This window comes from Phoxinus phoxinus (genome assembly GCF_949152265.1).
Source record: "Phoxinus phoxinus genome assembly, chromosome: 18".
NCBI classification, from domain to species: Eukaryota; Metazoa; Chordata; class Actinopteri; order Cypriniformes; family Leuciscidae; genus Phoxinus; species Phoxinus phoxinus.
The window spans coordinates 4851987-4875645 of record NC_136893.1 but is presented as its reverse complement, the minus strand read 5'-3'; the positions used below and the strand labels follow the sequence as shown (position 1 = coordinate 4875645).

General features: G+C 37.2%; 3 protein-coding genes and 1 long non-coding RNA gene across 5 annotated transcripts; 1 reads left to right on the top strand and 3 right to left on the bottom strand.

Moving 5' to 3' along the window:
- Positions 1-704: 704 nt before the first annotated feature.
- Positions 705-4242, bottom strand: mdp1 (magnesium dependent phosphatase 1). Of its 2 annotated transcripts, none has more exons than XM_079589418.1 (6): positions 4093-4242; positions 3512-3575; positions 3280-3426; positions 2432-2539; positions 1272-1357; positions 705-1159 (listed from the first exon to the last, which is right to left on the bottom strand). In XM_079589418.1, the coding sequence occupies exons 1-6, from the start codon at positions 4124-4126 to the stop codon at positions 1077-1079; spliced, it is 522 nt and encodes a 173-aa protein (XP_079445544.1). In that variant the 5' UTR covers positions 4127-4242; the 3' UTR covers positions 705-1076. The 2 variants fall into 2 exon arrangements, with proteins under 2 accessions (XP_079445544.1, XP_079445545.1); XM_079589419.1 differs by having other exon boundaries at positions 3280-3387; positions 4093-4241.
- Positions 4243-7801: 3559 nt separating this feature from the next.
- LOC306986011 (uncharacterized protein) lies at positions 7802-11081 on the bottom strand (the record flags this gene model as incomplete). Its single annotated transcript, XM_079588842.1, has 4 exons — positions 7802-7874; positions 9857-9972; positions 10054-10316; positions 10465-11081. The coding sequence occupies 4 exons, from the start codon at positions 11079-11081 to the stop codon at positions 7821-7823; spliced, it is 1050 nt and encodes a 349-aa protein (XP_079444968.1). The 3' UTR covers positions 7802-7820.
- A 507-nt stretch (positions 11082-11588) lies between these two features.
- On the bottom strand, positions 11589-15195 carry LOC306986167 (uncharacterized protein). Its single transcript, XM_079589074.1, has 3 exons — positions 14545-15195; positions 12213-12623; positions 11589-12061 (listed from the first exon to the last, which is right to left on the bottom strand). Exons 1-3 carry the CDS (start codon positions 14927-14929, stop codon positions 11634-11636), a joined length of 1224 nt encoding a protein of 407 aa, XP_079445200.1. The 5' UTR covers positions 14930-15195; the 3' UTR covers positions 11589-11633.
- A 132-nt stretch (positions 15196-15327) lies between these two features.
- Positions 15328-20066, top strand: LOC306985742. Its single transcript, XR_013794847.1, has 3 exons — positions 15328-15585; positions 18560-18782; positions 19990-20066. It is a non-coding gene; the product is annotated as an uncharacterized lncRNA (long non-coding RNA).
- Positions 20067-23659: the final 3593 nt, after the last annotated feature.

Here is a 23659-nt window from a genome sequence, read left to right as displayed (position 1 = left end):
CGATCTCGTATTTAAAACGGGAGACCCTGCTGTCACCTGCTCAGATGAGGTCCTCTGGCGGTCTGTGTGCTCGCCTTCATGAAGGACATTAGTGCATCAAGAACTCTGGCTTTACTGTGAAGAGGAAGTAGAAAGGGCTGATTCTTCAGAAGGGAACTTCTGACTACTCAATATGTTGAAAACTAGGGCCCTATTTTAATGATCTAAGCGCATGGTGTAAAGCGCACGGCGCAAGTGCATTTATTGCACGTCTGAATCCACTTTTGCTAGTTTAACGACGGGACAAATGATCGGCGCACCCGGCGCATGCTCTAAAAGTGTTGTCTCTATTCTCTTAATGAGTAATGGGTGTGTTTTGGGATTTATGTGCATTAAGCCAATCAGAGTCTAATCTCCCAATCCCTTTAAAAGCCAGTTGCGCTCGCGCCATGGCGGATTTTTGGCATGTTTGTGTGCTTCTGTGCATCCAATTTAATGTGTTCTTGCTGAATAAAACAATTACATTTCTTACAAAAAAAACCAAAAAAACACTTGAACAGTAAATGGGCAAATGTAACATTTCAGTATGCTTAAAAATTAGACAAAAGCAGTTAAAGCATTATATATGTATTTACTTTAGAACATATTTAAAGTTATCCTTTAAAACTAAAATGTCATGTTTTTAAATAGTATTTTTGCAAGAAGAAACACACCGAGAGACAATTCAACTAAAATAAGTGTTTTATAAATATAACAAAATTTGGATTTCTCTGTACAGAACATCTTTAAATGTCACATACATTAACAATCAAAACATTTACCTTTTTGTTTTACAATGTGTGTGTGCTGTATTTTTTAAAGTTTAACTTAATAGTCTTTATTAGATAAAAAAAATAAGCACAATTTTCAATTATCAATTTATACATTTTTATATAAAAATAAATAGCATTTTAAGATTTCACCAATTACATTTGTCAAGTAATTTAAAACTATCATTGACCAGTTGATATACCTGAACATGACAGTCCTCGTTCTCTCTACACGTCAGTTTTTGGGATTGTTCTTGGTTCGCCGCTTCTCTGCGGGACCGGACGCCGTCACTGCTTCTTGCTGAACTGCTCCAGTGCTTTATGGACTAGATCAGAGGTCATCTCATCACGAACCAGCACGCAGTGAACACCTGAAAGAGCGGGAAACAGCTGGTGATTCAACCAACCAACAGTGTCCAGCTTTCATCACACAGTCTCCAGATCTCTATAAAGGTTTGTGTGGGACAATGAGCCGAGACCTACCCAGCCTGCCCACCTCCATGATGTTCTGATTCTCATCATCAAAGAACATCATGTCAGAAAACTGGACGCCGCTGTCAGCTTTCAGCCTGGAGACACAAGAGACAGACGGTCAGAGACTCACTCACTCACTCACTCACTCACTCCACTCGCCTTCTATAGCCCCGCCCCTTTTCAGCGCTGTGCTCGTTGTCTTTTATCTTCCGGTCTGTATTTTCACAGCGATATTGTGATACTCTGTATATTTCAAAGACAATACTCTAAAGATGGCCGCGCCCTCGTTTCTCTGGCGCATAAGGTCTATACCAGAGCCCGTCTACGGAGAGCCTGTTCACTCCCTATTAAGTCCTATTGTACCGAATTTTGGTTGTAGTTCCACCAGAGTTCCACTGGGGGCGATCACCCCCAAGTGCAAAATGAATGGGAGTCTATGGGGCTAGACGGCTAAATTTGTCCCTTTCAGCCGATTGCCGTTGAGGAATCTCAGATTTGATTGTAGGTTTGGCAAGTTCAACATGGGTTATAGGTCGAAAATTGAATGAACGAGTACTTATGTCCTTTCGATTTCTTACAGGTTGAGTTGTTGTTGCCCATAACACCCTAGCATTCTGCTAATGAACGCTGATTGGTCAGTGAAGGACTGGTTACGACCAGAGATACCGCTTGATGGCATCATGGCATCCGAAGCGGGAACAGAATGTATTCTAGCAGAAACTCTTCTAGCACGTGTGTCAGCTGTGTTGTGTGTTTACCTGTGTCCGCTGTGCTGGCGATGCCTCGAGAGAAAATAAAGTGCAGAGCGCGAAAGCACCAGTGACTGAAGGATTGCCGTAAAGCAGTATCTCTGGTCGTACGATGTGTATGACGTCATTGACATTTTGAAAGACTTTTTAAAGCAAATAAGTGACTCTAAAAAATCTAACACCCAGCAATGTGCAATTTCTTTGCATCTCCTTTCGAATACAACATTCAAATTACTAGACAAAAAATTATATCTTGAGAAAAGTGGATTTTGAGGGGTATAGCTCCATAGACCTCCATTCATTCTGCACTCGTCCTGTGAGCGCCCTCATATGGAATCAGAGTGGAACTGCAACCAGTCAGAAGCCGGAAGTGTAGCGAGAGTGAACCTTCTCCCCTTATTAGACATTCTCTGGCTATACCTTTTAAAGTGGTTGACCTTTGACCCAGGGTAGATCTCTTTGAAGGAGATGTATTGGTTGAAATTATAGAGTGACAGCAGCTGATTGGCTCCTTCTGGATCAGTGGATCTAAAGAAACAGAGAAGAGAAGACCACAGCTTTAATATATATATATATATATATATATATATACACACTGTATAGGCAACACTTGAAGTGGATCAAAAAAGTTAATCAAAGTTGTCCTAAGACAAGAACGGGTATTGTTCAAAATTCATGTAGAACTTTGAAGAAAGGTTTTGATCAACTTCAAATGTTGACTACTGTATGTTGACTACCCCGTTGCAAATCAGGTTTATTGGCTAAATTTACAGACTTTCAGCTGTTTGCACTGAACAAATCAAAGAAAGTAATTGAAAATAGCTCAACACAACAAATGTTTCAAGTGGTTTCCCCAAATTTAATTTGAACAAACCTGGCCAGTTCAGATATTTAATGGGTTCTAGCTCAAGCACACCTGGTGCAACTAATGAAGCCCTTGATCAGTTGGATCAGGTGTTCTTGAGACAACCCCCTTTTTTTTTGCAGATTTGTGCTGTTGTGAGGGATTCGTTTGGATCATTTCCAAACAGCAAAAGTCATTAAAGTTGCATTTTCAGTTAAATTTGGGGAAACCACTTGAAACATTTGTTGTGTTGAGCTATTTCAATTACTTTTGTTTGATTAGTTCATTGCAAACAGCTGAAAGTCTGAAAGTTTGCCAATAAACCTGTTGAACACACACACACACACACACACACACACACACATATATATATATATATATATATATATATATCAGATGATATTTTTCTGATTTGAAATCTTACCGTGATGCAATGCCGATCTTGAATCCCTGACTATGGAGTGAGCTCAGGATCTTTTTAGTATCTTTATAAACGGGAACCTCTGCAAATCTCGAATCCCGCACCTTTCCACTGGAGACAGCGGAACAGCAAAAATAACGGGGTACACATCTTCACATGACTTTAGTTACTTTACAACAAACAAACAATAATAAAAATAAAAAAAGGCTGAACACCATAGCTGAAAAAGACAAACCTGTCGTCGATGTGAAAAGGTGGACTAACATGAGCATCAGAATATAATGGCCAGAGGGTGAAATCTGAAATCCCAGAGGAAAAAAATTAATAAAATATATAAATCTAAACACACTCAAAAGTTTGGGATCGGTAAGATTTTTTTAATTTATTTTTTTAAGAATTCCCTTCTGATCACCATTAAGGCTACATTTATTTAATTAAAATTTCAGTAAAAACACTAATATTGTGAAATATTATTACACTTTAAAATAACTGCTTTCTATGTGAATATATTGTAAAATTTTAATTTATTCCGGTGATCAAAGCTGAATTTTCAGCATCATTACTCATTACATCATATTATGTATCACCCTTTTTTACAAAAAGTCAAAATAGTTTTGACCATACATTTTACATACTAACCTTAACACATAGATTAAAAAATACCATAGATAGTACAGCTATAGTTACAGTAAAACTTATTTGGTATCAGCCACGGGTCTACAATATGAAAGATATTCATATCCTCATTTACTGAGGCTTATAAAACCATACAGTTATTCTGAAGTAAAACGCTAAAAATTAACTGTGGAAACTTACCGAGGTCGAACACTATTAATTTCGGTTTAAACATCTTTGATTCGCGACTGACACAGAGAAAAACTTAACCGAACTCAAACCATGAACAGAACACTTTCGTTTACCGGCAATGCGGAAGTGGCGTCGTGACGTCATCGACGCGTAGGAGGTGAAGACAAACTGTATGCAGCTGTCAGACAGGGCTGTCATATTTCCCCCTTTTTGTTTATTTCTTCAATTAGTTACATTGTTAATTTTTTTATTTTGTTTGGGAAAATTTTTATTCACAAGCAAAATTTCTCTAAATCGCAGCCTACTTTTCCGCATTTCTTAATCGAAATTGATACATTTCTGAAGTCTCTAAGGTTGATTAAAAACAAGAAAAGTGACAGATTCTTGAAATATTATGATGATATTTTTAATAATACCACTGATGCATAATGTTTCCTCTGTGTATGTCTTTTATTGTATTTATTTATTTTTTATTATTATTATTATTTATTTATTTTTATATATGTGAAGCTTTATATATACTTGATATAATTTAATTCATGTAGAAGTTCTATGTGTTCTGTGCTTTATACCTGCTTGTTATTTGATACATATTCAATAAAAATAAAAAAACTTTAAAAAATAAAAAAAAACAGTATGCAGCTCCTCCTTTACTTATTTGCCTATATTTTCTTGTATTATTTTTATTGCAGATGTATGTATGTATATATATATATATATATATATATATATATATATATATATATATATATATATGTTTTTTCCCCCCGCTTCTTTTCTTTTGTCCTCTGGTATTTGTTCCGATTATTGTATCTCATGTTGATAAAAAAAAAACAGTATGCAGCTTAAGTAATACATATTTGACAAAGAGAAACATAGCTTCAGTTTTTTTGAAGCTCTGAAACATTTTGACAAACTCACATAGAAATATAGAATAGTTTTTCCCATTTACAAGTATAAATATGTTATTTACCAATCAATAAAACAAAATTTACTACACCAGAGAAGGGTGAATTTAAATCACATTGATTTCTTAATTATTATAATTTTTTACTGAAAACCAGCTATGTATAAAATGTATAAGTAACCTCACAGTAAAAGAGGGATAGTGTGGAAGAGAAGAACAAAAGCCACAAGGATCCACCTCAAAATGAAATAGTTTCTGTATAAGATCACTAACTGGGTAAATCTTAAACATAATATTTTAATGAAGCTTTATCCCTTACTGAGGCTTCAACATCTCCCAGAAAATAACACTGATAATCACCAGTGAGAATACATTTCTTTCAGTTCTTTGTAAATAAGTTATAACACATTACTAAGAGGTCTACATTACATATTTAAATGATAAAGGATCAGAAAAACGACTTGAATTATTCTTAACAATCCAGTAGGTATGGGCATTGCATACCTTATATTATTTATTGTAATTCTAACTATATTTATTATTAACATCATTATGAGATAAGACGACCTACCCATTATTATCGACTAGACCATGAATAAAAACAGATTTTAAACAGAGATTTCCTATGAATAATACAGCCCTATTTTTCTTTCTCTCTCTCTCTCTCAAAGAGTGGAGTTGTGAGGGGAGAAGTTATGGGTTAATATCATTTTCCAAAAAAAGCAGTACTTGTGAAGATTATACCTTCAAAGGAATGTTACAGATCAAGACCACATCTCAACAAAAGTTCGAAGCCGCCAATGAAAAAAAAAAAAAAAAATTTTTTATTGGGATTAATATTTTTAATATTGATGCCAATTTAAGAAAAAAAATTTTTATTGGGATTAATATTTTTAATATTGAGTGCGATTTTATTAAACACTCTTTCAACCATTTTATTCTGAATGTACCAAGAAGAGATTCAAAATCAATGGCTCTCAAGCCTTTATGATCATATTCTTTAACCATATGGAGCATATGGACGGAGTTAAAATTTGAATATTCTATATACAACATTTTTGGTAATCATAACCCATAGGTACTTAACCTCGGTTTTCCCTAGAATGCCCTCATCTAAATCACAATTATGGATAGCCATTAATTCACACTTTTGAAACTTTAGGTTTGAAAATGCCTTTGAAAATCAATAACTAATGGAAGGACGTCTTTAATTTTAAGAAATATGAGTGTCGTCTGCAAATTGGCTTATAGTAAAGGTCCTACGAATGTCTATGACTACATTGTCCTCAATGTTTTATGAATAGAGACATTAATTCGACTGCAAGATTAAAAAGTAATGGTGAAACAGGGCATCCCTGTCGGATTCCTCGTTTAATTTGAATTCTGGGTGAAGAACCGAAGTTCTTCTAAAACACTTCCAAAAAAATCTCATTATAGAACATGGAAATTACTCTACAAAGCATTGGACCAAAGCCAAAAAAAAATACTAAAGACTTAAAGAGAAAAGGGTGTTCGAGGGTATCAAACGCTAAGAAAAAGTCTGGAAATAGAAGTAAGCTTGTATGAGGAATTAAATAATTATACTTCTCCCTTTGATAAAAGCTGATTGTGTTTCATTGATAATTTCACCAATGCCTTTTTAAAGTCTTTTAGTGCTTCACGATTCTAGTTCTACTGTGATGCCATCATCAATACCTGGAGACTTTCCATTAGACATTTGTTTAATAGCAATGTCTAATTCTGCAATCTCAATGTCAGCTTCCACCATATTTCTACAAGTCTGTAATAGGATCTTTATCTTTTGAAGGAAAAGAAAAGATCACAGTCTCTCTCTGTATATTTTGATCATATTCATTACAGAAGAAATTAATGTAATCATCAATCAGTGTTTTCACTTCACTTATATAGTTATTGATGCTAATTTTCTAGCATTTACAATTCGTTTAGCTTCTTTAATTGCCATAATCATTAACAAAACAGAATTACAAAAGGATTCAGATTTTAACATATTATTGTTAGTGAGTGATATTGCACTGTGATCAGTTACAGTTGAAATATTACAGTCAAACGAGGAAGAAAGAATATTAGTTATCTCATCAAGATGGGTGCCTTGAAAGGGACTCCATGTAAAATGTTTTTTTATGTGGGTTCTTTACATGCCAAATATCAGTCAGATCAAAAAACTGGGATATATGATTAACCAGGGGGTTATAGGAAAAAGTGTTGAAAGGAATGGGGTATCTATCCTGACATTCATCTAGAACAGACTTAAAATACCCTTACATAATCATTTTGTCTGTAAAATATGTGTTCTTCCAGTCATCAATTTTGGTAGCCATATTCTGAAAAAAACTACGTATTAGCCGCCTTGTTAGTCTAACCATAAACATTAAAGCTGTACTGTGTAGGATTTTATCCCATCTAGCGGTGAAATTGTATAAGGCTACCAACTGAATATTACTTTCTAGCCCCTCCCATTCAAAAGGCGTTTAAACTCCTACGGTGGCCGTATTATTCCAAGATTAACATGGCTTCCAGAGTGTTCCTTCAAGTGATGAGGTTACCTAGACGTCTTTCAAGCGTTATGCACCACCATGCTATAGTTAGCCAAGCAACTATACAACTTTGAATTTACACAAATAGGCTGAATTACCTGTCGAGAAGAAAGCAGGCAACTTCGGCGTCCCATCTTGGAAAAGCCACTCCAATATTGACTTTGGTCTTGTTGATTTGCCTGTCGCGTTGTCGTTTTAATTCTCTCTTTCGCTTCCTTGGCGACTCTGTCACATGTCCTCGAGAATAGGCGTGATCCTCAATTTTCAACAGGCTTTCAAATCTGCCGGCAGTCGCGAGTAATCTCCCCCTCACATTCGTCACGGTGCCACTTAGTGTAAAAGTGCGAAAGGCGAAGCTTGAATTTCCAGGTACCGTATTTTCCGGACTATAAGTATACGGAGTATACTGAAAGTCGAATCAGTCAAAAAATGCGTCATGAAGAGGAAACAAACATATATAAGTCGCACTGGACTATAAGTATTTAGAAATTGATTTTACAAAATCCAAGACCAAGAGCAGACATTTAATCTGGAAAGGCGAGTTATTCAACTACACAACAGCACACAGAACAACAGGCTGAATAGTCAAGTCAAGTCATCTTCATTTATATAGCGCTTTTAACAATGTAGATTGTTTCAAAGCGGCTTTACAGTAGTAACGTACAGTAGTAACAATAGGTGTCCGGTATGTTAACGTAACACATTAACAGTTATTCAGCTACACAATAGCATAAAGAACATATACCTGGGAGGCTGAATAGGCTAAATTAACATTAGCCAGCGAGTCCTACAAGTTACCGGTAAGCAAGTTCACCAAGTTCATTCCACACATCACTGAATTCTTCCTCGGTGTCGCTTCTGAAAACCTCCGCTAGCTAGAGCGCCCTCTCGCGGCTGTAGACGGTAATGTTTTCTCTTGGTTCATCTCAGTCAGTATGAATTAATTTTGATACACAAGTCGCACATGACTATAAGTCGCAGGACCAGTCGAACTATGGTGCGACTTATAGTCCGGAAAATACGGTATGTCCCCCTTTGGCTAATTTGGTATTTTCAAGATGGAGGCGCAACATGGCTGCCGCCATTCGAGCGACTCGCTCGTATGTATTCTGAATGGCAGATTCTACGAGAATACTTGATTAGTTGGTGGAATTAATTACACACGAATGAGCACATATAATTTTGAAAGAACAACATGTTTTTTGCTAAGAATCAACTTAAAAAATTACACAGTGTAGCTTTAATCAAGATGTAATTACATTAATTTGATTCAAGAACCACCATAATCCAGTGACCCTCCTTATCAACTGACAGTTCAGGGTATTATGTTACTGTTAACTTGCTTTCTGGAATACCCCCAGGAAACTGCTGCCATTAAAACCAGATGTCACCAACCAACGAATATTCTCACTTTTCCTCTTCATTTGCCTATATCATGTTTTTTTTTTTTTTTTTTACAATATACTGCATTTAGATTTTATTTTAACACTGACATTAAACATTTAGCAAACTACTTTTGCAAAACTATTTTCTAAAAAGTTTGGTACTTGTTCTTAGAAAAAGACATTAGTGTGAAGACAAGAATCATATTAAACACCACAAGCATATTAAGGAATGATGTAAGGAATGATGAAATAAGGAACACTGACAACACTGCATCTCAAATTGTAATATTTTTTTTGAAAAATATTTTATTAAAATTGATGTGCAAAGGTTTAAGGTTTCATTTTTTAAATAATTGAATGATTGTTCTTATTTTGCTCATGATTGTTCTTTTATCTGTGCTGTTTTTTTTAAGTGCACAGATAAAAAATAGAGCAGAGATAAAAATCTTTTTTTTTTTTAAATCTAATCTATTTTTTTAAATTTGTGCACTTTAATCTGTGCTCTGGTTATAAAAAGTAAAGAGATAAAAATAGAGCAGATATAAAAACCTGTGATTGTGGCAAGCAGAGCAGAGCCGGTGGCGAGAGTGCCAATCTCACGAGGACCAGGCCTGAACTATTTACATTTACAAAATACTGATCCGATTTGCAATTAAAAAGTGATTGCACTTTTTAAAAATCTGATCTGTTCTTTTACTTGTGCACTTTTTTAATATGTGCGATATCTAAAAAGTGCATCTTCTATTAATCCGCGCACACTTTTTAATCTGTGCTCTGCACCACTTTTTTTGCAGCATTTTGGCTGCCTGCTTGTATATCCAGCTGTTGTTTTCCTTTCTATATTTTGTAGCTGTATTGTGCACAAGTTCCTTGTTGAGGATTGCCAGCTGCTTCAGGAAGTCCATGTCGGGCTTGATGTATCTTACCTGTATGAGATAATCGATGGCTTCCTCCACTACCATGTAATGGTGGATCATGAGGTATGCCAGAAAAAGAGTAGGGGCGTTGCTGACACCCTCGGTGCAGTGAATGAACACCTTATCTGTGGAAATAGAAACAGAACGACAGTCAGAAAAAGTCTAAAACAGTTTGTCACTCCAGAACACTTGATAAAAGATCTTACTTTCTGTGTTTTCCCTGGCCTTGTGGATGAATTTGGCAGCTGGCAAGAAGTAATTGCTGATGTTGGAACTGTGCGTTGTAGGCAAGCCACAATAAGTGATGTTCATGCCTCTGTAGTATCTCGCCCCTGTATTAACGGTTTCACTCAGGTCTGTCTCCCATGGGACTCCCAACAAGACCCTCAGCTTCTTCTTCACAGCAGCAGCATTGAGGACGTGAGTAATACCCAGCTCCTTCAGTGTCATTCGGTCCCTTGCTGTCTCTCTGCACAAGAACACAACAGCCAAGGTTAGTCTTTCACTGCATAGGATTTACAATGTAGAAATATAATTGTGTTTGATTCCTGTTCCTACTCCTGCATTACATTATTAATCACATGGTTTACATTAGTCTAAATGTGCTGTAGACTTACTCATTTCCAATGAAGATGTTGTTCCAGACCTCAGTGACAGGTTTCTGATGCTGTCTACAGCCCATCACACGCTCCTCCAATGGGAAACAGGCTTCTTCTTGAACCAGTTTCTGCTCGGAAGTGTATGCATAAGGAACGCTTGGACCTGGAACACACAATTCATATGAATCAACCAGATCCAATTCAGAATCTATCTCAGGAACGCTTGGACCTGGAACACATGATACATCTGAATCAACCAGATCCAAATCAGGTTCCAGCTCAGGAACACTTGGACCTGGAACGCATGATACATCTGAATCAACCAAATCTAATTCCGGTTCCGGCTCAGAAACGCTTGGATCCGGGACACACAATTCATCTGAATCAACCAGATCCAATTCAGGTTCCAGCTCAGGAACACTTGGACCTGGAACGCATGATACATCTGAATCAACCAGATCCAATTTAGATTCCGACTGAGGAACGCTTGGAACCGGGACACACGATTCCTTGGGATCGACCAGATCCAATTCAGGTTCCGGCTCAGGAACGCCTGCATCTGGGACACACAAGCGCTCTGGAACAGCCGTATCAATCCTAAAAAGCTTTTGGAAGAATGACCCAATTTTCATCATCTTCCTCACTTTAGTACTTTCTAAAAAAAGAAGAAAACAAATATGTTATTAGAAACATCACTAACCACAGGCTAAAAATGAATAATTAGTCCAACTTGAAAGACATTTCTGTTTGCATCTTATTTGTTCTGTACACACACAATTCAGTAATTTACGGGTGTGACAACTGCATTTACAAAAATTCGACAGTGTGTATGTATACAGAGCCGAACCAGAAACCTAGTTGTTAATGACGTACGATGAGAGATATGAGAGATGACAGACGCGTAACGTGGATCTCATCTTTACACGTATGTGTGGTGCAAGAAATCATAGGGGAAAGTGGTATGAGCCTTGACTGGGTAAACAAGCCCATAAAAAAGCGAAATAAATGAAATATTGCGACCCATACCTGCTCACTTTAATCACGCCATAAAAAAAGAAAGCTTAAACAAAAACGCTTATAATAAGTGGATATGGCAACACTGCATGAGTGAGTCGTGTTCTGAACACACATGGAATAATAATTCCTGAAACTTTACAGAGTGTATATGGCCTTTGTAATGTTGCATCTCAAAGGCTCTGTTGACATTCACCTTTTGGACTGATCTTTTCAGGGGTTTCAGGAGAAGCCTCCATGCCACCCTGATCGAGCCCACTAATGCTCCCTGAAGGCCCTGCTGAGTCGCTCAGATCGTCACACACCAATGTATGGCTCTTCAGATCTGAGATGGCATCCCTGACTTCCACTTCCTGACCTTCAGAGGACACTGGCTCAGAACGGTTTAGACCTGGGACACTGGACTCCTCTGGATCAACCAGATCCACTTGAGGTTCCGGCTCAGAAACTCTTGGAACTGGGACACTCGATTGCTCGGTATCGACCAGATCCGCTTCAGATGTTGGCTGAGGAATGACTGGGACACACAAGGGCTCTGGAGCACTAAAAGGCATTTGAAAGAATCCACTCATTTTCTTCATCATCCACACTTTGGTACTTTCTGAAAAACAAAAGAAAAACATATGTTTATTAGAAACATCTCAAACCACAGATTAGACATGAGAAATTAAATGTGGTTGTCACTCCTGAAACTTTACAGAGTGTATATGGCCTTTGTAATGTTGCATCTCAAAGGCTCTGTTGACATTGACCTTTTGGACTGATCTTTTCAGGGGTTTCAGGAGAAGCCTCCATGCCACCCTGATCGATCCCACTAATGCTCCCTGAAGGCCCTGCTGAGTCGCTCAGATCGTCACACACCAATGTATGGCTCTTCAGATCTGAGATGGCGTCCCTGACTTCAACTTCCTGACCTTCAGAGGACACTGGTTCTGGCTCAGAACGGTTTAGACCTGGGACACTGGACTCCTCTGGATCAACCAGATCCACTTGAGGTTCCGGCTCAGAGACTCTTGGAACTGGGACACTCGATTGCTCGGTATCGACCAGATCCGCTTCAGATGTTGGCTGAGGAATGACTGGGACACACAAGGGCTCTGGAGCACCAAAAAGCATTTGAAAGAATCCACTCATTTTCTTCATCATCCACACTTTGGTACTTTCTGAAAAACAAAAGAAAAACATATGTTATTAAAAACATCTCAAACCAGATTAGATATGAAAAATTAGTCTAATTTGAAATAAATTTCTGTTTACTTTACATCTCATTGTTGATGTTACATTTGTACTCGACGCGTTCTCAGTTGTACTATTCTTTGAAATGACAGTTTCAACTCGGAGTAATTTTTCTTGAAACCATCAGGAACCTTAAGATTATTACTTGACATTAGAACAAAATAAATGTATGCAACTAAATGAACGATACTGTAATGTTCAAGGTATACCGGTTACAACAGTGATGTTTACTACGACATTGACGTATGATGGTATGATCGCAGATACGTGATACAGATGTAAACATTGACACAAAACCCGCAAAGTTAGTCGTTATCAGTATTTTACGGCTGTAGCCTACGTGTGAGACCTGCCTGAACCTGTTATCACATCACAGTAAAGTGTATTAAATATTCAACCAATGTCTGGTAATTTCAAACACCAAACGAGGACATCACAGATCTCTTAAATGTTTTCTAATTTCAGTGAACATTTAGCTTCGTGAACATTTTTATTAAATTTGAACTAATTATTATTATTATTATTTAACTAATTAAATTATGTTCATTAAAAAGGCTTTGTTATTCTATTGTAGGCTCATTATGTAAATGTGATCAACTAATTTAGACATCCGCAAACTGGGTGCCGGTGTTATGCCGAACATGCTCGGCCAGATTCGCCTCGAAGTCGTGCATCTTCGAATCGGAAGCGGAGCCGCGCAGAAAGTAAAAAAAAAAAAGAAAAAAGGCGTACACGCGCACTCAACGTATCGAAGGCCAAAAGGGCCAAAACGTGTGAAACTTACGCGTTAACGCGTAAATGCATTTTTGGGACATTAGCACCACCTGCTGGTTTGCTGCTCAAACACAGAGAAAGCTTGTAAATACCAGTTTTTAATGTGAAATACATGTTCAACAATGTACTTTTCATCGGTTAAAACTAGGCATATACATATAAGTACAGCATATTTTAAATAAGCCTCTAAAAGTCATGCCATTTTCACAAAGTTTTGTTTGGATAATTACACATTTCCTTCAAATAGTATTTTCAGGGTAGCCTACACTCCTACTGTAGCATATTTCTAAAGCATCTTTTTATAATTTAACTATATGCATTATAGTATATAATAGCCCCTTCTGATAACACATTAAGCCTTGTGAATCTGATTGATATATAATATATAAATACACTTTTTAATAAAATAGCAAAACATATATTTACAAGGTAGATGTAAAACCATCTTAATAGGTCAATATAAGCCTTTTCATTAAATTATTTATTATTATTACACTTTTGCCATTATTATGTATATAAGCAACTGAAAAAAGCACAAAATGCGTGTTAACGCGTAAGTTTCACACGTTTTGGCCCTTTTGGCCTTCCATATCAACGCGCACACCGCGATGACGTCATTTTTAAAGCGCTCAGGATTTTGTTTTTGTTTAATTGAAAAATAAACAAATGTACATACAAAATAGACATTGAACAAACAATATTATTAACACTTTACAATTCTCAAAAGGCAGTCGCAGTTTCAAATTACAATAAGTAGCAGGAGAATGCTATCTTTTTTCACTGCAACGTCACAATATGACGTCATACGTCGCACAATATGACGTATGTTTTAAAAAACATAAATTATATTCAACATTTATGTTTTGAACATTTATGTTCAACAACTTTTTTTTAAATAGCCCACTTAAAGTGTGTATTACAAATAAATTACTAAATGCTAAACATGAATAAGTGTAAATAATGTTTTTGTTGCGTTTACAATCCTGTGAAAAGCTATACTTCCCGCGCCCCTGAATATATATTGAGCATGTATCAGTGGTGCTTGTTGACCTGATGTGCATGTTTAACATTCACCTGTTGGGCTGTTCTCGGGGGTTTCAGGAGAAGCGTCGATCCCACTCGCTGCCACTTCTGTTGGTGACAACACATAGTAGACATTTGTGACTTCATCCTCCTGCTCATCTCTCTCTACACACGCTGAGGTTGAGTCGTTCATATCAAAGTCAACCTGCACAGCGTCCCCTTCTAAAACGCTGTAACTGACTGACATGTCCCCGGGTGTATCAACCTCCAGCTGGACATTGCTCACTGCCGAGCTACCGAAAAGGTCGTAGATGGCATCGGTGACCGTAAACTCCAGCTGCACATCTTCCTCTTCTGGTGCAAAGCAACTGTCCCCGCTATAGAACACGCCGTTGACATATATCTCCAGACACACCTCTCTGAAGTTTGTAGACATTGCGAGTTTTGTATCTAATGCTGACAAATCAAACACGTAACGTACAGTTGTCAAACCGTATGCGATACACACTCAGTCACACTGTGCGTGACTCTGTACAGTTTGGGTCTATAAACTGTGAGTAGCCTATAGGCTAGATGCTGAGTATAGACTCCGTGTGTAAAGAATGACGTCTTTTTGCAGTGTTTATAAAGTTTGTATCTGCTGTTATGTGTATTTATATTTCGATTAAACTCGCTTGAAGCGCTTCTGCTCGGATTCGAAATATCGCTCAACTCTGCAAGCGAGCTTTATAAACTGCTGTCTGTGACGTAATCAAACACTATGACGCACCCTGGTTGCCATAGAAACAGATTGTTTGGCAAATACCTTATGTAGCCCCGCCTCTTTTCAGCGCTGCGCTCGTTGTATTTTGTCTTCCGGTTTGTATTCGTTTGAAAATCTTCCCGGTCTACTGACATTTGTTAAGACATCTGCTTTAAACATTACATTATTCATGATTAACAAGTTATCGGTCTTTCAATGATGCTCGTTTCAAGACTCGTGAAACGTTTCTTAACATAATGTCTGACTGGTTATTATGTGGAAGTGAAGTGAATCTGTTTACATGTTGCCTACCTAACGTTACCTGTCTGTCAAACTCAGAACTGAGTGATGTAAGTGAATCAACTGTTACCTCATGAAATATAGATTAATATTTGGAATAAGCATGCATTTACGTCGAGTAGTTGCTGTACGGGTTAATTACAACGGGACGCATTGGGGTATTTTTTAAAGGACATATTTGAATGTCATAATTTAGTTGATTTAAAATAATTTATCATATATATATTATAAATGTATCAAAATAAACAATATGTTTGGCAAACTTTGCTGAATTGGTTGTTTTGATAAAGGCAAGGCAAGGCAAGGCAAGGCAAGGCAAGTTTATTTATATAGCACATTTCATACACAATGGTAATTCAAAGTGCTTTACATAGAAGAAATTAAAATAATCAAAAGAAATAAGAATAATTAAAACAGTTTAGAGTAAAAAATAAAAATAAAATAAAATAAAATACAGTGCAAACAGTCGGACGAACAGCGGCACAGTGCTCATTCAGTAAATGCAATGTTAAACAGAAGTGTTTTGAGTCTGGATTTGAATGTGGCTACTGTAGGAGCACACCTGATCTCTTCTGGAAGCTGGTTCCAGCTGCGGCTGGCATAATAGCTAAAAGCGGACTCTCCTTGCTTTGAGTGAACCCTTGGTATTTCTAGTTGATGTGATCCTAATGATCTCAGTGATCTGTTGGGTTTATATTCAGTGAGCATATCTGCAATGTATTGAGGTCCTAGGCCATTAAATGATTTATATACCAGTAATAATACTTTAAAATCAATCCTAAATGTGACTGGAAGCCAGTGTAAAGACCTGAGGACTGGTGTGATATGTTCATATTTTCTGGTTCTGCTTAGGATCCTGGCGGCAGCGTTCTGTACGAGCTGCAACTGTCTTATGGTCTTTTTGGGAAGGCCAGTGAGGAGTCCATTACAATAATCCACCCTGCTGGTGATGAAAGCATGCACAATTTTCTCTAAGTCTTGACTGGAAACAAAGCATCTAATTCTTGCAATATTTTTTAGATGATAGTATGCTGATTTAGTTATTGCTTTGACATGACTACTGAAGCTAAGGTCTGACTCTAGAGACACACCAAGATTCCTGACTTGATTTTTAGTTGTTTGACCTCTAGAGTGGAGGTATGCGTTCACCTTGAGAACTTCATCTTTGTTTCCAAACGCAATGACTTCAGTTTTGTCTTTGTTTAACTGAAGAAAGTTTTGGCACATCCAGCTGTTGACTTCATCAATGCATTGGAACAGGGAGTCAATGGGGCTGTAATCGTTAGGCGATAGGGCTAAGTAGATCTGTGTGTCGTCTGCATAGCTGTGGTAAGAGATTTGGTTCTTTCTCATTATTTGGCTCATTGGAAGCATGTACAGGTTGAATAGGAGTGGCGCAAGAATTGAGCCTTGAGGAACTCCGCATGTCATGGATGTCCACTCAGACTTATGGTCTCCTATACTCACATAATAACCTCTCGCTTCTAAGTATGACCTGAACCATTTTAGGACTATCCCAGAAAGACCCACCCAGTTTTCCAGCCTGTCAAGAAGTATGTTGTGATCAACAGTGTCAAATGCAGCACTGAGGTCGAGTAGTACCAGCACTGATATTTTGCCTGTATCAGTATTTAAGCGAATATCGTTAATTATCTTTATGAGCGCTGTCTCTGTGCTGTGATGCGATCGGAAACCAGATTGAAAATTGTCAAAGTATCCATTTGAGCTTAAGAATTTGTTCAGCTGATTGAAAACAACTTTTTCAATGATCTTGCCAATGAAAGGAAGATTTGAGATCGGTCTATAATTGCTTAATATAGTCTTATCAAGATTACTCTTTTTTAGGAGGGGTTTGACAACTGCAGTTTTCAGGGAGTTTGGAAAACTTCCAGAGAGAAGTGAGGCATTTACCACTTCTAGGAGATCTGCTTCTAAGCTGTTTAACACACTTTTGAAGAAAGATGTGGGAAGAGCGTCAAGGGCGCAGGTTGATGTTTTAAGGTGCTGTACGGTTTCTTCCAAAATTTTGCCATCAATTTCTTTGAAATCAGACATAGTAACTTTCTCAGGTTGTGGTCTGATCTGTCTGACCCTAGTGCAACTCAAGGATGTGCTGATCACCTTTCTGATATTATTGATTTTCTCAGAGAAGAAAGAAGCAAACTCACTGCACTTGCTGTCTGAGAGCATTTCACTGGGAATCTGGCTCGGGGGGTTTGTTAATCTCTCTACAGTAGCAAAAAGAGTGCGTGTGTTGTTTAAGTTGCTGTTAATAATATTTGAGAAGAAAGTCTGTCTAGCTTTGCCTAGTTCCATATTGAAAGCATGGATGGTGTCTTTGTAGATGTTATAATGGACTACAAGTTTTGTCTTCCGCCACATGCGCTCTGCTTTTCTGCATTGTCTTTTCATATTTTGCACTGCTGTTGAGTTTCTCCAAGGTGCCTTTTGTCTACCACTCTTGTCTACTTTGTTTAATACTTCTTGATAAAGTATTAAACAAAACATGAAAATGCAGAAAACAGAAAATCCTCACAATGCTCAACTAGGATGATTAAACTACAGTGTTTAAATGGGAAAATGTGACAATATAAATTTACAAAACAGTTTTTTTGTGTGTTAAAAATAGATTTTACAGTATTTATTTATTAAGCTATTTCATTGCAGTGTTCATGACTAACAAAATCAAAATGCATCACATTGTTGATAGGTCTACATTAGGCCTACTTTGGAAATAATCACAACACAAGCAGGGACCATTATTTTTCAGTACTTCCATCAAAACGCGTATGTGACAAACACTCGAGCTCGGTAAGCACTGTGCGTGACAAAGTTATCACAACCACACTTTCCTGTTTTAATATTAAAAAGCAAGCACAAACTACTCCAAAGCGCCGTAATCGATGCCTGAATTCGCACCACAGTGTGTCTCTGCCATCTTTCATTTCCTGCTCGAATGAAATGACATGAAATATCATGGATGTTACAGATGATATCCCTCTCTTGCTCTTTCCCTCTCTTCAGGCGTGTTTGATTAAACCCCTCTCCTGAGCCTGAAGGCTGTGGTGTGAGGACAATGCCCATCAGAAGCGTCCGCCACAGGAGGCGGAGAGGAACTGGGTTGCTAGGAGACATTCAAATTCCACACTCATCTTTGAAGAAGCTGCTATTGATGCATTCCTGGGATAACTGAAGTAAACAGACATGAAAGTGAAGCACTAATGATTTACAACCACCCTGATGTGTTGTGAGTAATTATTCACTCATTCTCAACCAATCATTCATAGATAATGTCACTAGTGAAAATATGTTAAGCTGTCAGATGAAGTTGATGATTATAGTCACTCATCATTACTCAAGGCTTTAAGAGTCTTGATTAACCCTATAAAGTTCTGTCATATTTGATACTCAAATTTTTAAGACCTCAAACTGATGAAAAACCTGTTGCGCACAATAACATTTCAAGAAAATACATTACATTTTCTTTCCCCCTTTGGCTTGCAGTGTGTTGAAAATGCCAATAAATCTCCATTTGACATTATGTAAGAGCTTAAGGGTAAGATTTTTGTAGCAACACCTTTGAAGAGATACCTTCAGGCATGCCCTTCGGTCTAAGATCAATGAAAAGACTAGTTTTAACCAGCCTGGGTGGTTGAAAAGACTAGTTTTAACCAGCCTGGGTGGTTTTCTGGTCTGAGTCTTCAGCCTAAGAAGTGACCAAAACTCCTTTAAAATGCTCAAAAATATATTTTTTATGTGTTTTTTTTACCACAGAAAACCTGCCAACATAATTTCAAAAAGTCTCTGCTCCGCAACACATATGACGTTATAATAATTGACCTCCAGACATCACAGCTGCTGGCCATAATTACTGCCTTCATCTGATTGGTGTAGAGGGAGGGACGAGTCTGAGGGTCATCAGAGCGGCGGCTGATGAACTGAATTTAATGACCAACTTGATAATGTATGTTCAGTTGTATGGATCAAATAGGCCACATTCATTCCTGCTGATCATTTGACTGCCTACTACAGCAATGTTGTGATTTTAAAATTATTTTGGACAACCAACAGAAAACTTTCTTGAACCGCAATAAATACCCATTATGCTTCACACATTCCTTAAACGCACCAGTGAGATTTAAAGAGAGTCATTTTTTAATTATTAAAACCGATTTTACATTTTTTGGTGTACGAAGGTCATATTGAAATGGTCTTGTGAACCATTTTATCCTATCTTTATTTATTTATTTTTATTAAAAAAATGCATTTTATGTATATTTTTGATTGTTTTTTGCCTTAGAATTGTATTTTCTAATGTTGTTTAAATGTGAAATAATTATAAGCTACTTCAATATTTATTGTTTGAATACATTCCTTCAGTTTTGGTGACATTACCACTAATCTAGAACAAATATTTTTGCCCCTAATACAGTTTTTTCTTTTTTCCCCCCTAGTTGATTATCAAGGAGACAACAGTGTTAGTAAGACGAGCACAGAGATGGAATATCACACAACAAAGAAAATTCAAGGTAAATCTCAGCTTTTTTATTGTGTAATTTCAAGCTGTAAGTTTGTCGAACTACGCCAAAAGTTTTAAAATATGGTTTCATTGTGTAGGCCTACATTTAGAATACATAATGTGTTAGCCATTTCATTCCAAACTGTGTTTAAATGGTCATTTCAGTGATGTTACTGTAAATCACACTGCATCATTTTGAGATGTGGTGGAAATGTTCGTTGCTTTCAGGGGGAAAAAAGAAAACCGTTTGTTTTAAGATATAATTTCTTTGAACGACAGGCTGCAAAAATGGACATTACAATGTTCCTTTTGTCTTTTGAACATTCAAAACCGACGGCTCATTCCAGGACACTTGAACAGATGCAGATTGGGTTGAGATTGAAGAACAGGAAGTTCACCCGCTGCTCGTCGTAATGAAATTCTAGCGCAATTGCAGGTTTAAACAAGTACACTTCATTCTCACTTTGCGGATCTTTGCTAAGTGAAATCTCTCTTTTCATTTCCATCTTTTTGTCATTCATTCCTCATAAGTTCACTCTGCCTTTCTCCATTTGATCTGTCAGACCGAGTGTTGCTGCATTTCACTGTTTCTACATTACGTCCTCTTCCTCTGTGCCTTCACAGCAATTCCCAATTCTTACAGTCATTTTCCTCAGATGGATTCACCTGCTCCCGCTGAGATTTGATTGACAGGCTCTTAAGTTCAGATGCTGCCGACTAAACAGCCCGTCCCTCTGCGAGCTTCCCTTTGAAGACATCCGAATCTGTAGAGGATAGAAAGTACACGGAAATATAAAAGAACTCATTGCAAAGTTTTCCGGCACGGCGCAGGTTTATGTAACCGATTTGGGTACAAATCTAATTCACTCCCCCAACAGCACACACAAAAAAACATTATCTGTTAATGTTCCTGCAGAGAAAAACTTTAAAAGTGATTCTGAGGGCAAGCGGGCATTTATTTGAGAATTACAGTTTTATTTGTATAGCCTCAAACAATGCAGCTGTGCGTCAATCTAATCAACACCCGGATTTCATTCATAATTCCCCTCTTATAACGAGACATCTGTAACGATGGTTATTGTAATACTTACGGGACGAGTGCATCATCATCACACGCCGCAGGAATTTGTTTTACCTAACCGTGTATATTCATATTCAAACAATGCTCGACGAATCCCCGCAGGGAAGAGTAATCGCAAATGAGACCTTTTTAATATCGCAATTATTTCTTCAACGCAGCAACTCTACAGTTCAGTCTTCAATTGAGAAATGAGAAAAAGATCCCAGGATCCTCACACGTCCAGCTAGAGTTTCAGAAAACGTCTCAAACTTTGCTCAGATATGCCAACATAAGTCAGTTCATTTGAACTCAAACATTTCTCATCAAATTGTACAAGACCAAGGTCATTTTATTAATGTTATTTAGAGCTGCATTATTCGGGATAAATTGAGAATCACAATTTGTTACAACCACAATTTGTTTTATTATTTTTGTTACAATAGAGATCACGATTCTTGAAGATTCTGAAGAAGAAGTTGTTTCAGTGATTTACAGAACCTGCACTAAACATAGTTGTAGCTCTTTTAATAATACAATAAACAATGTGAATCAAAAATATAAATGAAAGTTTAAATAAACTGTTTAGCTGTTAAACCATTTTAGAACGCCAGACTCACTTTGAAGAGATGAGTAGACATTGAAAATACGTTTAACGTGTTTACACAAATATTTATTCATTTGAAGTAATTGATTCTCAAATAAATCATCTGTATGAATATTTCAGTGACTCATTTACTAAAGCCTTAATAATTTTATCCCTTAAAACTCATCTTTGATCACCAAAATTACATATTTAAGTTTTTCCTTGAAAAATGTCTTCATGCCTTAAAGGACAAGTTCGGTATTTTACACTTAAAGCCCTGTTTACAGATCATATCTGATGAAATAGAACGGTTAAGATTAAACTTTGGACAGATGCTGCTGTCGCGAGAATTTTAGTTTTATTTCGCTTTCCTCCCCACCTCCACAATGGCAGTCTATGTGCACTGGAAGATTCCTTCCTAAAAACACATTAAACTTTCGTTTACAAAGACGTGAAACTCACCGAGTGGTCAGGGGTGTTCACTGATACGGTCCCAAAAAAAAAAAATCGCTGAAAAAGATGCTTTCCAACAGGTTTTATCGTAGTTTTTGTCCAACTCCATTGACTTGTATTGAATGTGCTGTGTGAGGTACGGTATTACTCTGCCGCTGGAGTGTCTATTATTCAAGCTCTCAACGGAAGAATCTGGGTGTGACACGTTTGGCAAAATAGGTCCACAAAAGCTAAATAAACCTAAAATTCTCGCGACAGCAGCATGTGTCCAAATTTTAATCTTAACCGTTCTATTTCATCAGATACGATCTGTAAACAGGGCTTTAAGTGTAAAATACCGAACTTGTCCTTTAAAATAGCTTGAATGTAACTATGCACAATTGCCTCATTTAGTATTTGCGATTCTATTAAAATATATGCAAATGAGCCCCGCCTCCACTCACTCAGCTCATAGATCCACTCGTTGACGATCACACGTTGATCTGATTGGTTACAAGGTAGTTTGTGACGTCAGAAACACCAGCGATTTCAAACCGTGTTTTCGAGACTGTCTTTGGTTCACTGCAGTTTTAAGGAGAATATACTCAGCAATGGTGTTGAGTTATGAATTTGCTCATGGTTTTGTCTTAAAGCATATTAAGAACACCACATAGACATATAAACATTAAAAGCTTGATTTTCACCACAGGGGGATTTTAAGGGTCTATGATTGGATCATTATTGCAGTGATTATTATGTTTCTATCATTGTTTGTCTTAAAGCAAAGCATCTTCTCAGTTCTCGCGGTTGCGTCATGCGCTCTCGTGAACTCACGTCAGAGGCCCACACAGAAGAAAATTAATAGTTGAATATTTGAAAATAAAGTCGTTATTTTGGGGGGTTTTGGCGCACAACAAGTATTCTCGTCGCTTGATAAACTTAAGGGTAACATGAGTAATTACTGACAGAATTTTAATTTTTGGGTGAACTAACCCTTTAATGTTTAATAAGACATTTAAAGGGTTAGTTCACCCAAAAATGAAAATGTTGATTGAGTAGGAGTATATCAATCAATCAATGAGTATACTCATCTTTATTTTAAGGGTCAAATTGCTTTACTATATTTTGTTCGCTATATCATGTTTAGATCCAAACTATGACATTTTATCGCAGTACTTCTGTTTATTTGAATGTTTGTAAGTACTGTGTTTGTGTTTGAAAAGTAGCCTGCTCTCTCTTTGTGTCCGCTGCAGGTCGAAGGCAGATTTGAATGTTGAAACCACACATCGGACCTGTCAGCAAAATCTCTTCTCTTGAGATGTCTTTCTCGGATGAGGGCGGGACAACCCGTCACTCACATGAGATTCACCAATAGCAAACCACAACCCATCTCCATGGACAAAGTCATTTAGATATTCATAGCAATAGGGAAGAAAAGGCTATCGCAACTTCGGTTTCATACCGACTTATACAAAGTTTCTAGAATCTAAAAAGTTTATAAAATCATAAAGTGAAGTTTATTATTTTGGA

Bases quoted from the DNA above. Each gene is read 5' to 3' on its own strand.
- mdp1 (XM_079589418.1), bottom strand. From the start codon at position 4,126: ATGTTTAAACCGAAATTAATAGTGTTCGACCTCG. The intron at 3,427-3,511 runs GTTTGTCTTTTT...AGTCATGTGAAG, and splicing joins CCTTTTCACATCGACGACAG to ATGTGTACCCCGTTATTTTT. The intron at 1,358-2,431 runs GTATAGCCAGAG...TTGTGTCTCCAG, and splicing joins AAGGTCAACCACTTTAAAAG to GCTGAAAGCTGACAGCGGCG.
- LOC306986167 (XM_079589074.1), bottom strand. From the start codon at position 14,929: ATGTCTACAAACTTCAGAGAGGTGTGTCTGGAGATATATGTCAACGGC. The intron at 12,624-14,544 runs GTGAATGTTAAA...TTTGTTTTTCAG, and splicing joins CCCCGAGAACAGCCCAACAG to AAAGTACCAAAGTGTGGATG. The intron at 12,062-12,212 runs GTCAATGTCAAC...TTTGTTTTTCAG, and splicing joins TGAAAAGATCAGTCCAAAAG to AAAGTACCAAAGTGTGGATG.